Source organism: Mastigoproctus giganteus, chromosome 8 (genome assembly GCF_048544385.1).
Source record: "Mastigoproctus giganteus isolate SK-2022 chromosome 8, ASM4854438v1, whole genome shotgun sequence".
Classification (NCBI taxonomy): Eukaryota; Metazoa; Arthropoda; class Arachnida; order Uropygi; family Thelyphonidae; genus Mastigoproctus; species Mastigoproctus giganteus.
The window spans coordinates 55,017,672-55,035,959 of record NC_143582.1 but is presented as its reverse complement, the minus strand read 5'-3'; the positions used below and the strand labels follow the sequence as shown (position 1 = coordinate 55,035,959).

The 18,288-nt window shown below is 37.6% G+C and overlaps 1 protein-coding gene across 2 annotated transcripts in view; it reads left to right on the top strand.

The window, feature by feature from the left end:
* The window catches only part of LOC150081538 (inhibitor of Bruton tyrosine kinase), a 349,146-nt gene that overhangs the window by 277,349 nt on the left and 53,509 nt on the right, over positions 1-18,288 (top strand). For both annotated transcript variants that reach the window (XM_090380069.1, XM_090380070.1), the window contains exon 21: positions 11,483-11,664. In XM_090380069.1, coding sequence (XP_090236195.1) covers positions 11,483-11,664 — 182 coding nt within the window. The remainder of the gene's footprint in view (positions 1-11,482; positions 11,665-18,288) is intronic.

Genomic DNA, 18,288 nt, shown 5'->3' with positions numbered 1-18,288 from the left:
GCACTGATTTTGATATATTAGATCTCCAGTTTGTAAGGCTGACTATGTTAAAATTAAATGCATCTCTTTTATTATATACGTTTACGTCTATATTATTATTATGGAATATTTCTATATGAAGATCCAATCCAATTGGATCTTCATATAGAAATATAGATGTAAATGTATATAATAAAAGAGATGCATTTAATTTTAACGTAGTCAGCCTTACAAACTGGAGATATAATATATCAAAATCAGTGCATGCTAATATAATTTTATCGCAATGTCTAAGGATTGCTTATATCTGCAATAGTAATAAAAACTGTTCAGCAGGCATAACAGCATTGTACAGCAAATTGATCAATAATAATTTCCCTATCGCTTACCTGAAATATCACTTCAGGAAAGCGATAAGCATAATTAATTTCAAAAATTTGTTTTGTAGAAAACTTGTACCCACCAGCTTGCAAATTACAGTGTATCGCTGCTTTTTTTTTTTTTTATAATATATAGTTAAATTCATTTAAATTTACTTAAGTTCACGCTTGAGATAACATGCAAATTCAGCTCAGGGTCCTACTGTAGGAACGGGTTTGCGATCCCGGGCATACCCGAGCCACAACTTATATCTTGTAATGTCTTTAAACTGTCCTACACTCTTTATTTTTATTTCTCCGAAATTATTAGGGCAATCCGAGGACGTAGGAGAAACTATTTCTTATCTATACCACTATTTTTCGCATTTGTGGAGTTCAGGTTCTATGATTCCTACTCCTTTAGTTTTTCTTCTTACTATCTGCATGTTTCTCTATGCGTTAATTTAATTATTTATTTATTTTTACTGTATCCATCACATAGGGGGCACCACATTATTTTGACGACTATTACATTATGTCCTAGATACGGTCAATATGTAGTATGTATTATATATTTAATCTTATTTTAATCATTAAATTACGTTCTCTGTCAGGTCAACGATGATTAATGTATGCTTACATTTATATTTTACTTATATTTCTTACCTTTGATTCTAATATTTCTAAATTTTCTTAACTTTTATCATCATTCGATTTATTCATATTCGATTTATATTTGGCCTATACTGGTTTATATTTGGTTTAGATTTAAATTACTTAGCATATATTGATCATCACAGAAACAGAGAACCTCTTGTCGTTTTTGCCTTCATTCTGGGTGGTTGGCCCCAGTTGAAGTCATCTAGATTGTCGGTAAAAAGCAATACTAATTTTTTTTTTTTTTTTTTTTTTTTTGCGTTTTCTTAGGTCCCTGATGGTATTATTATTGGATTGATTTACTTTTTCTAATAATCCTTAATATATATATATATATATATATATATATATATATATATATATATATATATATATCATGTGTGTATATGTACAGGGTGTCTCAAAAATATTGGTACAAACGTTTAGGGGAGGGAGGTAGGTAACATCGCATAGGAACCCATAACCGGAAACGTCACTGTAAGTCGGTAGACGGTGCAGTTCATCAGTTCACGAGAGGGAAAATTTCTGGTTTACTCATTCAAGCAGTAGTTGCCGCACGAAGAGCATGCATCGATATACGAACTGTGAACTGGCAGACATGCACCTAGTGTATGGATTAGCAGAGGGCAATGGACGAGCCCCTCAAAGAATTTATGGAGAATGCTTCCCAGACAGACATGTACCGGACCACCATTTGTTTGCACGTGTGCATCAAAATTTGTGCGATTATGGGTCATTTAGGTGTAACAGGAGTAGTGCGGGCAGACCACATTTGACACGAACTCCCGCCTTGGAAGAAAGTGTGTTCAACGTCGTCCAGAATAATCCTACTACCAGCACATGTGCCGTTGCACTCTGCCTTTGGAGTGTCTCGTTGCAGTGTACAGCATGTCTGGCACGATGATTCCTTACACCCCTTTCATCTCCAAAGGGTTCAGTTACTGCTCCCCCAAGATCATCCTGCATGTGTGGCTTTTGCGCAGTGGTTTCTCCAAGAAAGTGTTCAAGACTAGAATTTTCCAGCCTATGTTTTGTTCACGGATGAGGCTTATTTCACTCGGGAAGGCTTATTCAATCAGCACAATGCTCATGTGTGGGCTCACGACAACCCGCACGGTGTGCACCCCCATGCAACACAACATCTCTTCGCAATGAATGTGTGGGTAAGTATGGTTGGTAACTGCTTAGTCGGCCCATACCTGTTACCATCCTGCTTGAACTCCGCTAAATATCGGATCTTTCTTGAACAAGTTCTACCAGGGTTACTTGACGATGTTCCAGTAAATGTGACGCAACATTTGGTTTCAACGTGATGGGGGGGGGGGCACTTGCACATTATGGAATGTGTGTTCGTGACCATTTGAACAGGCATTTTGGGTGTCGATGGATTGGCCGTGATGGACCCGTTGCCTGGCCCCCACACTCACCTGATTTATCGACCCTTGATTTCTTTCTGTGGGGCCTTCAAATCTATCATGTGTGAATTGCCTGTGGAGACTGAAATGGATCTTGTGGCGAGTCTCGTCTGCGCTGCTGCTGTCAAAGAAACTCCAGGTGTGTTCGACCGTGTCCGCTATTATGTCAAATAAATATTTGCCACTAATTACTGTCTTGTGTCATTTCTGCTTCTTGTGCCTCTGCTACTACTTTCCCATGACGTTTCCTGTTATGGGTTCCTATGCGATTCAGATTCCTTTAGATGTTACCTACCTCCTCTAAACGTTTGTAGCAATATTTTTGAGACTGTGTGTGTGTGTGTGTGTGTGTGTGTGTGTGTGTGTGTGTGTGTGTGTGTGTGTGTGTGTGTGTGTGTTAAACTTTCAACTAAATTTTATAATGAGCACCCTTCTTGCAAATCAGTTTTGTTTATTGGCAGTTGGATAGTGACCAGCAATATCCATTGTTTAACATGTGCTGCCAAAAGGTAAGGATCTTGTAGGTTGGTTTGAGCCTGTATGCATAGTCCATTGTTAACTGTGTTGCTGAAAAGCTGGCTGCTCTCGATTTAATATGTATGCTATCACAATGTATATGTAAACTCTTGTGCTCAGGAATCACCAGAATAAATAGAAATTTATTTATCTTCACCAGACTTAACAAAAAAAAATAATCTATACACCATATTTCCCAGTCAATAAGGTGCAACCATATTTTAGAAGACAAATTTTGGGGAAGGGGAAGAAGATTATTGAATATATTTGAAATACTAATTCAGAAGTGCCTACTAAACAAAATGTTACTGTAGAATGAAGCTTTTAATCATTGTAGTAGAACTCCAAAAACTTTTCACTATTGTTGTGGTCTGAACTTTTACTTTCTTCAAAGAGGTACATCTTCATTGCCATCAAGGGCATTGCTTGTCCCACTTTTCTTGAAGTACTTAGCATGGCGCCTCCGTAGCCAGGTGGGAAGGAGCAGCAGTGAGTGTGAGTGAGTGAAGTACTTAGCAACTGTGCTGTGTTTCACCATTTCCTACAAATTTTTCATCCATTCTCACACCTGTGAAATTATCGATATCTTCATTCATTTGGTTTGTGCCACCTCATAGTTTGGTATGCCTCCATCAATTTAGTCAATTCCTCATACACAGAATACTTTAAAGCAGGGGTGAGTAACCCTTTTGATACAAGAGCCAGTTGAGGAGAAAAAAAAAATTGCAGATTGCATTATTAAATAATATCTATGTATATACAGCATTTCTTTGATTCTAAGATGCACTTTTTTTCCCCTATAAACGTCTCTAAAACAAGACAGTAATTAGTGGCAAACATTTATTTGACATAATATTAAGAATGGAGTACAAGATGAATGCATTTCATGATGTTACAACAGATGCTGGAAGGTTCCACCATGAGGCACGATGCATGCGTGACACCGATGCAGCATGGATTGCCGGACACGGTCGAACACACCTGGAGTTCCTTTGATAGTAGCAGCAGTGCAGACGAGTCTCGCCACAAGATCCATTTCCGTCACCACAGGCGATTCATACACGATAGATTTGAGGGCCCCCCCCACAGAAAGAAATCAAGGCTCGATAAATCAGGTGAGCGTGGGGGCCAGACAACGGGTCCACCACGGCCAGTCCATTGACGCCCAAAACGCCTGTTCAAATGGTCATGAACACACCTTTCATAATGGGCAGGCACCCCGTCATGTTGAAACCAAATGTTGCGTCTCACATTTGCTGGAACATCGTCAAGTAACCCTGGTAGAACTTGTTCAAGAAAGAACTGATATTTAGTGGAGTTCATGCGGGATGGTAACAGGTATGGCCCGATTAAGCAGTCACCGACCATACCTGCCCACACATTTATTGCGAAGCGATGTTGTGCCACATGGGGGGCGCACACCGTGTGGGTTGCCGTGAGCCCACATGAGTATTGTGCTGATTGAATAAGCCTTCCCGAGTGAAATAAGCCTCATCCGTAAACAAAACATAGGCCGGAAAATTCAAGTCTTGAACACTTTCTTGGAGAAACCACTGCACAAAAGCCACACGTGCAGGATGATCTTGGGGGAGCAGTAACTGAACCCTTTGGAGATGAAAGAGATGTAAGGAATCGTCGTGCCAGACACGCTGTACACCGCAATGAGACACTCCTAAGGCAGAGGCAAAGGCACGTGTGCTGGTAGTGGGATTATTCTGGACAACATTGAACACACTTTCTTCCATGGCGGGAGTTCGCGTTGAACGTGGTCTGCCCGCACTACTCCTGTTACCTCTAAATGACCCATAATCGCACAAATTTTCTTTCGAATTTACATGTCTGTCTGGGAAGCATTCTCCATAAATTCGTTGAGCGGCTCGTCCATTGCCCTCTGCTAATCCATAAACTAGGTGCATGTCTCCCAGCCCACAGTTCGTATATCGATGCATGGTCTTCATGTGGCGACTACTGCAGTCTACCAACGTATGGTGATGTTTCCGGTTATGGGTTCCTATGCGATTCACATTCCTTTAGATGTTACCTACCTCTCCTAAACATTTGTACCAATATTTTTGAGACTCCCTGTATGAGTGTGTGTGTGTGTGTGTATATATATATATATATATATATATATATATATATCCAATATTTTAAATAAAATAAAACATAAGCCAGTAGTATGGCAAAAACAAATTAATTATTTATTCACTTTATTATAATTTAACTTATGTTAATATTTAATATAATTCAATGATAGTGTATATATATATATATGTATATGTGTATATGTATATGGTCCTTGAGGTTGTCACAGACATTCTCTCAGATATGCCAGACAAGCTGTACTTGCTGCCTGGGAGTCTGAAACGCTGATGTAACTGATATTCTGGTGACACTCAAGTCAAGTGGACCCAGTTTCGGCGAAGTCCGGACGATCTGCGACAGCCAAATCCTCTGCTTGCACCTTCACGATGTTGGGACTGTTAGTAATCCTGGGTATAACCTTCATGCACAAGTACATAGTGGGTGACCACCCAGGTGTGAACCAACATAAGCAGGGGTCAAGGTGTGGCACCCACATCACATGGAGGAATGCCGCCCCTTTATGTTACCAGGCAGTACTAGGTGGTAGAAGACTCATCAACTGGCGCAATACCACTACTTTGCTTATTGGAGGCTTGAAGTGGTGGAACCCATGTTTAGTCTAGAGTTTAGTTCCGGTCAGCCCTTCCCTATCTCTTCCATCATGCAGTATGATTGATGACTTTTGAGGTTATGATGAACATCGTGGTGAGATCCAATATTCCTTACATTTCGAGGGTACAGCTCTAAAATGGTGTTTGCAAGCTGGCTGCTAGTTAGTACACCGGACCGAACCTGTTGGTAACTCTCTAGGAGCCTGCCAGATAGTGACTGGAGGGAGTCCAAGTAGTGTGTATGTGGATAGCATTGTCGAGGCCACGTTATGTCAAGGATCTGGGCATATTATTACCATGTGTATGCCCTATCCAAAAATTTCATTACTTCATACAGCATGTCCCATCCACTTTTTCTTACTATTGAATACATCATGAATTGTCAAACTAATAGAGCAAGCTTTTCTGCGAAAAGATCTAAACCTCCCAAGCACTTCCTAATTCATTTCACAAATATACATGGTCACAATTCTAATCTCAACGATGTTGATTTCCATTTGCAGTCTGCCAAACCCCATGTACTTTTTTTGACAGAATCTCAGTTATCGGTTGGTTCAACTACTGCTCATCTCAGATGCCCAAATTATTTGCTGTATGATTTCTTTCGCCTCAAAGGTGGTACTTGTGCATATGTCTGTTCTGATATTCCCTATCACAGACTTGGTAATTTGCAATCTCCTCTCTTTGTTGTTCTCTGGCTTAAATCTCTCTACCTCATTGTGTCAAATTCATCTGTTGTCTCTACCGTTCTCCCAATTCCACTAATTACTTGGAGCTCTTTGACTTCCTCTCTTTGCAACTTGATTTTCTCCATTCCAACTTTCCTAACAGTGAAGTAATTTTTCCTGGTGATTTTAACGTTCACAACTCCAGCTGGCTTCCGTTTTATCATCACACCGACTCAGCTAGTCGAGATGCTGAGGCTTTTGCAATTACTAATGACCTTGTACAGATTGTTCATTTACCTACAAGAATACTGGACAATTCTAATCATACAGCCAACACGGTTGATCTTTTTCTCACAAGCAACCCTTCTAAGTACACGGTTGAAGTGAGAAGTCCTTTAGGCACTTCAGATCACAACTTTGTGATTGTCTCTTCTCCAATGGAGCCCTTATCTCATGGGAATTCTCAACCTCGTGTTGTTTGGCATTACAAGAATGTAAAATGGGATGATCTGCGAGATTTCTTTTCTTTTCCTTGGTCGGATTACTGTTTCAAAACTTCTTATGTCAACGTTTGCTCAGATCGTGTCAGTGAAATTATGTTTGCAAGAATGGAATCCTTTATCCCACACTCCACTTTAAAATCTCGTCCTTTATCTAAACCTTGGTTTTCCAATAAATGTGCTAAGGCTGTTCAAGAGAAGAATGTTGCATATCGTAATTGGCTTGTTTCTAATTCTTCAGTTTCATTTTCTGCCTACACCAAAGCTCGCTACAATTGTAAAGCAGTTATTAATCAGTCCAAACTAGAGTTTGAACAGGCTAAGAGTAGAAACTTGCTTCTTGCTCTAATGGTAGCTGAGCTCTGGTCTCTTGCCAAAGCTATTGGCCACAACTTTTGCCCATCTCTGGTCCCACCTCTGTCCAAACCAGATGGTTCTGTTGTCACTTCAGCCAAGCATAAAGCTGACCTGCTAGCATCCCATTTTTCTTCCAACTCATGTATTAATGATCTTGGTAAAACACCTCCCACTATTCCCAACACGCTCCATTCAATGCCTCCTATGGTCTTCCCTCAAAAGGATGTCAGAAGGATTTTGACGAATCTTAGATGCTAAGAAAGCTCCAGGTCCCGATGGTATTTCTCCACTTGTTATCAAAATCTGTGCTCCTGAACCTACTCTTGTTCCAAAGATGTTTTTCCTTCTGCTTGGAAATTGGCTCATATCCAGCCAGTTCCTAAAAAGGGTGACAAATCCCTCCCATCCAATTATTGTCCCATTGCAATTACTTCTACTCTTTCTAAAGTAATGGAGAAATCAATTAACTGCCAACTCTTAAACTACCTAGAAACTTTCCATCTGATCATCAATCGCCAGTATGCATTCCTTCAGTGTCGATCCACTTGTGATATTCTGGCTTATGTTACCCATTTATGGACTAATTCAATGGAAAGGTTCGGTGAAACACAAGTAGTTGCTCTTGACATTTCAAAGGCTTTCGATCGTGTGTGGCATAAAGGTCTTCTTAACAAGCTTCCATCTTATGGTTTGACAACTGTTTTTAGTAATTGGTTATCTAGTTTTCTCTCTGATCACTCACTGATGGTAGATGGCTCTCTGTCTTCTAACTTCTCCACTAATGCTGGTGTCCCCCATGGTTTAGTTCTTTCCCTCACTCTTTACCTCTTGTATATTAATGACTTTCTTCCATTGACTGGAAATCGTATCCATAGTTTTGCTGATGATAGCACATTGCATTCCACTGTACATTTATTAGTGGTGTCCCCCACTAGAACATTTATTAGTGGTGTCTGTGTTGGGACTATTGTTGTTTTCTGTATTTATCAATGATATTGAGGAAGGTATATCAGGCTTAATGTCCACTTTTGCAGATGATAAGAAGGTTGGTAGGGTTGTTAATGACACTAATGGACAGTATGCTACTGCAACAGGATCTAGAAAAGTTGAGCTGATGGGCTGACAGGTGGCAACTGAAGTTTAACATTGACAAATGTAAATTACTTCATATGGATAGCAGTAACTCCAGAGTAATATATTAACTGTTTGGTACTACACTCCAGGTGGTGAGAATGAAAAAGATCTGGGGTAATTGTGTAGTCAGATATGAAGTTTTCTGAGCAGTGCAGGCAAGAGTAGCTCATGTGAGTCTTATCAATGATATACAGTAATTTTTCTAGCAGGGATAAGGAGGTGATTATCCCCTTGTATAAGGCAATGGTCAGGCCTCACCTTGGGTACTGTATACAGGTCTGGAGACCTAATTTTAAGAAGGATGTAGGGCTGCTCGAACGAGTTGTTAGTTGTCTGACGGCAGAGAAGGGCAACGAGATTGGTGAATGGAGCGAAGGGTTTCTCTTACAAAGAAAGACTTAAGTTTTGTAAATTGCAGTGTCTGTAGACTAGGCGTCTGTGAGTTGATCTGATTGAGGTGTGTAATGCATTGAATGGTTTGAGCAAGCTCAATGCTGATGGGATTCTTCCTCTTGCCCAGATTAGTCGCCTAATCTGGACAAGAGGAAAGTAACATACAGCGTACATTAATAATAAATTTTCTTTCATGTATATATGAATGAAAGTAGAATAAAAGGAATTCACAAAGTCACATTTTTTCAAAGTAAAGTGTAAATTGTGTTAGTTGTCTGACGGCACCGGGGAGTTCCCCCATCTCCACATTGTTTTATTTGTAAATGACACAGAACTTTGTGGAGGCCAGAGATTTAAAAAGTGTGTCGGGAGTGATTTGTTGTGTAGTGTTAAGTTCTGTTGTTTCTGTGACCATTTAGCCTTTGAATTCCTATTAGGACCCACACTTTTCCACAAGGAGGCAGGTCAGGCACCCAGTAGATTATTAAGTACTTTGGTAAGTCCCGCCACCTATTTTCCATGGTCTATAAAGGGGGGGGTGACCACTAGAATTTGGAAAGGCCGAAAGAGGTTTACGATAAAGCAATTGAATTTTTCGACGCCGATTAGTATTTGGTGGCATTGTTACGGGCATACTCAGTCGGTTTAGTTAGAGTGGGGGGAGACTGGAGGGAAACAGGTAGAAGGATGGGGAAAATTAATTTTTAATTTTGGCTAAATAAATATAAAATTCTCCTCAATGAAAGTTTCATATATGAATTATTGTCACTGTTTACATTTTGATTGGTAATTTCCAGAAAAAAAAAATAAATCCATATGTGAATACAAGTTAATTGGTATATTAATTACTTTCTTGTGCTGACATTACTATACAGCACCAAGACTTTGACTCTTGGAGGTGCCAGCCACAAGTGGTATGTGCATTGCAGGTAGGTCACACTTGTGTTAAGGTATATTCCATTGCTTTATGAAGAAACTTAATTCAAAATTATTACTTTTACTGTGTTGCTATTTCTAGTAATTGTACTGTGAACTTCTTATCAGAAACACACACATGCATACAATATGATGAATGAATCCACAATGCTTATGCCCACTCAAGTTGATTGCCCTATCTGTATTAAAAATATAATTTAGGTATTAAAATTTTTTAATATCCAAATTAAATTTATCTGTAACTGTTTAGCATATATTTGCTATGCATGTGGTATTTGAACATTATGCATGTTTTATTCTTTACAACTGTTTGTGTACTATTATATAATCATTAAATATTAATGCTTAATTGTTCTTGTTGATGCCTTTGCAAATTTAAATTACTGTATATTCCAACATAAGTTGACATAGTGCATAAGTCAACTTCTGTTCTTTGCCTGGAAAATTCTTAGTTGTGTATTTGCTTTACAAGTCAGTCTCTTCCCCCCCCCACCCTTTACAGTTACTATTGCATTGTGCTTGTTGGTGTATTACATTAAAACCTAAAAATCAATATAATCTTTATTTAATTAAATTTAATTATTTCTACTCTTAAAAGTTTACATTGATATTTAATTACATTGCACAGTAAACTGTAAAGGAAGCAGTAAATATAAGTACTCCATGTAGATCATGAAACCAAAACCTTCAAGTATATTTTTGATACTATATGTGTTCATGAGAGGCTTTGATTATATACACAAGCCATTCCTTGTTTAGTACTGTGCTGCAAGTTGGTTTTTCTGTAAACAGTGCTTCAATATGGAAGTGCATTTGCTATAGGAAATTGACGATTTCAAAAGTTTACTTTTAGTAAACACTATTGTTTGTTATAAACTGATGTATTAGGCATATTGAATTCACAGTCTAACTTTTGTACCCACCATATAAGTTGACCAGTGATTTTAGAGTTAATTTTTGGACATTCAAATTTCATCTTATGTAACAGGATATACACTGTGCTGCCACTTTATTAGGTACACCTACCTACCTAGTAGCATGTTGAGCCTCCTTGAGCCTTCTAAACAGCCTGAATTCATCTACACATAGATTGAACAAGATGTTGAAAATGTTGCGCGGGAATGGAGTACCTTGCAGACACTGAGTATGTCACACAGTTCCTTGAGATTCGACGGAGGTGTAGGCCTGCAGCGAACAGCCCTTTCCAGCTCATCCCAAAGATGTTCAATAGGATTGAGACCTGAGGACTGAGCGGGCTACTGCAGCAAAGAAAAGTCATTGTCATGTTCCTGGATGGAATCATGCCATAGTGATTCGGGCTTTGTGCACCAGCGCATTATCCTTCTGGAAATAATCATCTGACTGAGGATAAACTATCAACATGAACGGATGCATTTGGTCAGCAACAATGTTTCGGTACGATGTGGCATTCAGACATGAATTTATGGGTATAAATGGACTCAACGTGTGCCAAGAAAACATTCCCCACACCATAACAGTGCCCCCACCATCTTGCACAGTAGTCGTCAGACATGATGGGTCCGCGGATTCATGTTGTTTTCACCAAATTCGTGGCCATGGCACATTTGAATTTTGTGCGTGTCGTTTCGAAGTCAGTTAGATCACTCCTTTTCCCCATTCTTGCTACGGTTTGTACGCTTAACTGATACTAGAAAGGTATCATTTATCTGTTGCATTTATATCCACAACTGGTCATGTGACTTGCAACATTGTGGGACAAACCATTTGGGTACACAGCAGAGGTGTACCTAATAAAGTGGCAGCACAGTGTATGACATACTAATATTCACTTTTAGTATGGCTAATATGTATTTGAACATCTTTTCATATTTATTCATCACAAATAAATAGATCAAGGAGGAAGAAACTGCTTCAGCAAAAGAATTAATTGCTCCATCAAAGGAATGTAGCTCTCTATTTAGTAAAGGTGGTTGGCATTTTCTTCCTGTATCAGATGAAGAGACGCCTCACCTGATTGATATTATGAAGGAAGAGGAAAATAAATGCCAGAATGTAACAACAAAAATTCTGTGGTATGTAATACTTCATTTTTCTTGAATATACATTTGGTAATTTCTATATAAAATAACTTGTTTCATTTAAAATTGAAAAAAAAGTTGCATGATGAGGTTAAGTAATAATGGTTAAGTAATGTCCTAGTTACATGAAGCAGTCTAGTATTTAAATCAAGATCCAGTGACAGCTCCTAGGAGCTGTCACTTCTTAGAGGTCAAAAAAGGGGAAAAAAGTGATTAGGTTTGTTAAAATATAAGAAGTAAAGCTTTGGCTGAGTTAGGCTAGATCAGAAGCCAAGGTAATTTTATATTAGTAGGTTGCACTGAGAAACTTTCAAAAGTGCATATTTACTTATGTAAAGCTCAGTGTGAGTATCAATTCCATATGCTCCCAGAATTAAATATTCTGGCATATATGGCATTTAGGTTTTTACCTGTCAGTTAGTTCTTTTTTTTTTTTTTTTGTTAGTTCAATTTTTTGATTGAAGCAAACTCTTGCATATCTTTTTAGCAGGCATTTATAGCATGTTTAATAGTTCTGAAATTTTCTTTTGAATAAATGTTTGTGATCTCTTTAGGTTATTTATATACAGCCAGGCCTCGCATAACCTGAGTTCGATTAATGCGATTTTCAGTTAAGGGTTTTTAAAAAAATTATACCACTTTTCACTTTACACGATGCAAATTTCCAGTTAACGCGATCTTTTTTTTTTTATGCGATAATTGAAAAAGATTTGAATTGCGCGTTAAGCTTACCGCGAGTCGTACGGTCAATAAACAAACGTTTGCCTGCTACCCGCCTCAGTGTGTTCCATCAACCATCAGAAGAAGACGTGTTACATGTTTGTCTCCTGCTAATAAAGTCAATGCACACTTGCATAAAAATTCAAATTTTTAAATGAGCCAGATGAAAATGTTACCGCGAAGGAGATAACGGTAAAAGAATTAGATAATCTTTCGTATCGCATAGAACCTCAAACAAAAGGTTTGAGGTTCTCTGCGATATTTATTTCGCCAGGGCCCAGAGAAGATTGTTGTCGGCTATCGGAAATTGATTGATGAAAAGAGAAAGTCAACACTGTTCAAATATTTCCGCAACAGTCATTTCTTCAATGTGCATTTTATGTCAGAAGTACCCAAACTTTCTCGGTTCATGGTGCCCTTAGTGTCTCAGTAATTTTTTCAAGGTGCGCCCAGACCAAAAGAAATACCTAACAGTTCCGTTTAGTAGTTAGGTCCAAACAACTTAATAAGAAATGCTGAAACTGAACTACCTCGAGCTAGTAGTTTGTGCGGTGTCCGACAGATGTAGAGTATTGCTGTGTATCCCTCAAATTTAAAATATTCCACGGCGCACAGTTTGGGAACCGCTGTTTTATGCAATAAACATTTAATCCCATAATTATTTTCATTATCTTTTACATTGTATACAGTTAAAGTTATTTAAAAGGTATTTTTAAAATTCTTTATGGACATTCCAGAAGGTCAAGGACCAGTTATAATTTTTCGTATTGATTAGTATATTTGATTAACCCGTTTCGGTTTTGCGCGATGCGCTCGTGGGATGAATTAATCGCGTTAATCGAGGCCAGCCTGTATTCCCAGTATAATATTATCAACTAACAGTGAATTATGAGGAGAGCTCTGAGAATAGTGTTCTTTAAAAATTAATTATACAATTAATCATATATAATATATATAATTATATATTAAATATAATATATAATAATCAAATAATATATAATAATCAAATAATTATATATTAATCACATACTCATATGTGACTGTTTGCTTATTTTGAACTAAATATATAAGTACTTGCTTCACTGTAGTACTCTTTTGGTAAAACCAGTGTATAAATGTTAGGTGCTGCTTGACCTTCCTAAACTAATTAATTATGGTGAACAAATAGTAATTTCTCCCAGGCAACTTTTTAAAATAATAAGCTTTGACCAAATTGATTATTACAATTTTGCTTATAATAAAAAAAAAAAAACTTTATACCATAAAATCTGCAATTATTTAAAATTCAGCACATTTTACAATCTAATAATATTAAGAAAGTACTTCAACACTCTTATCATTGTAGAGAGTGAGAGTCTTAGGCACCAAGTCAGAATTCTGATGGGCTGATATGAGGGCTTGAGGAACAGGGTTTAATCCCCCGAAGAAATTGAGAAGATGGGCTGTAAAGCAATCACCTGCCAAGCACAACACTGGATATTACACTCGTGTAGTAGAAGACAACAAGATCTTCCATGGCAAAGTAGATTGTTCCCACAGGAGGTAGCTGTTGTCACTGACTGTCTGGAAAATTTGCTTCCTATGTCTACCAGGGCAAAAGTTGATGTTGTAGGGCAGCTATCATCTTTTAAGGGTGCAAAAGAAGATATAGTTGTATACAGTGAAACTTCCCTTTAATGGACAGCCATGGGGAACGAGAATGTGTCCGTTAGAGAGGTGTCCGCTAACAAGAAGTCTGAGGGAGAAAAAAAAAAAAGAAAGAAAGAAAAATCATTAAACGTTTAATGTAAAATTAAATTAAAATATATACAGATTTTGAACAATATTTTTGTAAATAATATACATACAATTGTGCTATGTATTATGACTTTATCTTAAGAAAAATACATACAGTAATCACTTATTTTCTTCTGCACCTTCTTCCGGCTGATAATTTTGTTTTCAACATTTGTTTGGAGTGAAGAAACCATCGAAAGTCCTTCAGTATCTTCTTCAGCGGCGAAAAACATTTTTAAACGATCGATTTGTATGAGCGCTTCTATTTTCATCGGTGGTTCATCGTTAATATGTTCTTCGACAGAATGATCTTCCATTTCTCAGTACTCGTGGCCCGAGTATGCAGTACTCAGGCCACGCCTCGAGTACTGTGTACAGGTCTGGAGGCCTTTTTAGGAAGGATGTAGATTTACTAGAGCGTTTACAGAGAAGGGCAACAAGATTGGTGAGGGGAATGAAGGGATCCTCTTACCAAGAGAGGCTTAAGTTCTGCAAATTGCAGTGGCTGGAGACTAGGCACCTGCGCAGTGATCTGATTGAGGTGTATAAGTCCTTGAATGGGTTGAGCACACTGAATTCTGATAGGATCCTTCCACTTGTTCAGATTACGAACCTAAGGGGGCATAAATTCAAATTAAGAAAGACAGATGTAGAATAGACGTGCGGAAATTTGCCTTCATACTGCATTCAGTATGCACATCATACTGCATTCAGCCTCATTTTCATGTCTTCTCTTTTTTATAAAACCCCACATTCTTTCTGGGAATCCTCTTTTAAAAAAACGAATCTAAGGGGGCATAAATTCAAATTAAGAAAGGACAGATGTAGAATAGATGTGCGGAAATTTGCCTTTAGCCAGCGGGTGGTTAATTGCTGGAACAAACTTCCATCTGTCGTTGTGGAAGTTGATAGGTTGAATAAATTTGAGGAACTGGACAGGCATTTGGAGGGAATGGTGTGATATTTTTTTTTTTTTTTTTGGCTGATGCTGCATAAGCTCATACACATGCTTTCTTGCATCACATGCCACTACTATACTACTATTTTTCCTAGTTTAAAGCAAAATTTGATATTTGTTTGCTGCTCCACTGCAAAATCATGACATGGAACTTTAATCCTACTAATTAAACTGGTTGTTGCTTACAACCTATCAGCCTACAGCATATTCTCTGTACCACCATCTGTTGAAGGAAGTTTGAACTACAACATACCACTTCTGTTTATTTTAAAAATCATTGAACATGACCATAACAGCACCAGTATGGGAACTTGGTCGCCACACCTCATATAGTTAGTTTTATTTGTAGTTGTGGGCTATTGTTTCTTCACCACTGATTTGAATGATTGAGAAATCAAGTGTAAAAAATCTAAAAATACTGAGTTCTTAAGTAATCCCATTTCATGTATTTTGTGGTTTTTTTATTTTTTATTTTACTTTAGTTCATTTTTTTTGTCATGTCGTTAAATATTACGTAGATGGTCTCTTAAAATCAAATGGAACAAAATGCATTAGGCAGCCACATCAAATTCTTACAGTAATCAACGTAGGTATTTCCTGTATATTTATGAAATTATACACACTAAGGTTTCTCCTTACATATATACTGTGCTGCCACTTTATTAGGTACACCTACCTAGTAGTGTGTTGAGCCTCCATTAGCCTTCAAAACAGTCTGAATTCATCTAGGCATGGATTGAACAAGATACTGAAAACATTGTGCAGGAATGGAGTACCATGCAGACATGAGTGTGTCAGGCAGTTCCTTGAGATTCGACAGAGGTGTAGACCTGCAGCAAACAGCCCTTACAGCTCATCCCAAAGATGTTCAATAGGATTGAGATCTGCGAACTGAGCGGGCCTCTGCAACAAAGAAAACGTCATTGCCATGTTCCTGGAACCATTCCATAGTGATTCGGCTTTGTGCACCTGCACATTATCCTGCTGGAAGTAACCATCTGACTGAGGACAAACTGTCAACATGAATGGATGCACTTGGTCAGCAACGATGTTTAGGTACGATATGGCATTCAGACGCAAATCTAATCTATAAATTTATTTTATCTTTCTACTTCAAAATATAAGGCAATCTCCTGAAGATTTTATGTAACATTCTGAAGGAAAGATGCCTCATCTATAATGACGATTTTATTGCCCACTACTCCATTTTGCAGGGAGTGCCACAGAGAGGCATTCTCTCCTCACTTTTATTTGCTGCAGCTCTGGACCATTTTTGCATCCCATAAAGACAACTTTATTACATATGCTAATGACCTGAAATTCATTAAAACAAGCATTAAAACATATGCAGTGCTCTGGGCTGCCAAACAGGAGTTAATTGACATTAGAAATCCAGATCTTGTTAAAAAGTATATCTTGAAATGTATACTTCCCATCCCACAGTATGCTTCACAGATATGGTCCTCTGCCCCACCGAGCAACTGAAAGCTTTCCTAAGTATTGAATACTGGCTCTTGAGATGGCTGAACAGGATCTCGAATCACCCATTTACTATCTCTAGACAGACAATTAACACTAGAAATATTTTCACAATAGCCCAACTGCTAACAGGAAGATTAGATGCTCCCAGTATTGATAGCTTGTTTCACTCTTGTCGAGAAGCCACCAGAATTGCTGAAACAAGACATTCTCTTCAAAACAATTTAAAAAACCTGGACAGCCTAAGTCACTTTTTTCCAGCAAACACAATAGAACTCTTCAATCAACTAAGAATTGAACCAGAAAAGCTCTGTAATGAAAAAGACTACAGATTGCAAGTCTTTGCTGACTCCTATCGTCTCCTGTAACTGTAGTGCACAGCCACTCAGCTCAAAAACTGCATTTAATTTTTATCCCTTTTAACTATACAGGCAGTTCTCACTTTACAAGTTCCTGGGTTTACGAGTTTTTTTTCCCCCAAGTATCAACAAAATCGAAAATATGAACATTAATTGCAAAAAAATGAATATTAAACATTCATAAATGCCACATTCCAAACCACGTGCATAGCTATACAATATAGTGTACCCCACTTTACGATATTATGATATTAATCAGTTCCAGAGACATCCTATTGTTAAAATATCGTAATGTGAACCCAATAACACATTGTTTTTTGGTAATTCGTTTCCAGATCCCAGAAGTTGAAATTTTCGATGTATAACTAAGCTATTTATCTCTCTAAAATGCCATTTTTAAGGTCGCGAGTGTGACCTTAAGGCCATATAAAAGGCCGTGAGCGTGGTTTGTAAATCATATTAGTTACCAATTCAAATCATTAAAATGCACTACACTTTCATCGTTATCATATGTTCCTCTATAAGAATCAATTTTAAACGCCTTTGTGATATTTTTCTAAAGCCTATTTCTGGAGATCACGACCATAAGACAATAAAAACAATTTGCACTTTCCAGTTTATTGGAAAGTGCAAATTGAAATATGAAATATTGAAATTGAAATAGTAAGATGTTTACTACCCGTTTATATTTATTAATAATAATAAATATAAATGGGTAGTAAACTCAGATCATCTTGCATTTGCGAAAATACCGATAGCTGGAATTGGTGGTTTTTTTACGTTATTATGGTGAAATGTGTTTGCCCTTTACTGAAATCTTCAATCGTATAAAAAACAAATAAATTTTCAGAATCTTCTCTTCATTGCTTTTTTTTTTTTTAAGCTTCGTAAACTTGTTACTCCACTCGAATCATGTTAGTTGCAATTTGTGTGTGCCGTTAAAAAATGCTTATGCATGCAATCATGAAATTGATAATTAAAAGAGAAGGTTATCTTGAAACATTTCTGAAGAAGAAGACTCCTTGTGCAACAAACGAACAAGTGCCGAGCCAATAATGAGTGATCGAATGTGCATTTAGTCGATGATGATGATGAAGAATAAACATTCTTTAACATTTGTAAGTCATAAATAATTTCTCTATTATTATAATTTGCTTGATTTTACATTTCTTTCAATAAATCAGTCATTGTTTAAACGTAAACTAATTAGCTAACTGATTTCATTGTTGAGAACGTAACCCCTATTTTTAGCCTTATGTCTATTGGAAATAAATTCCCGCTTTATGAGTTTTCGCTTTATGAGCGCACACTAGGAACAAATTAACT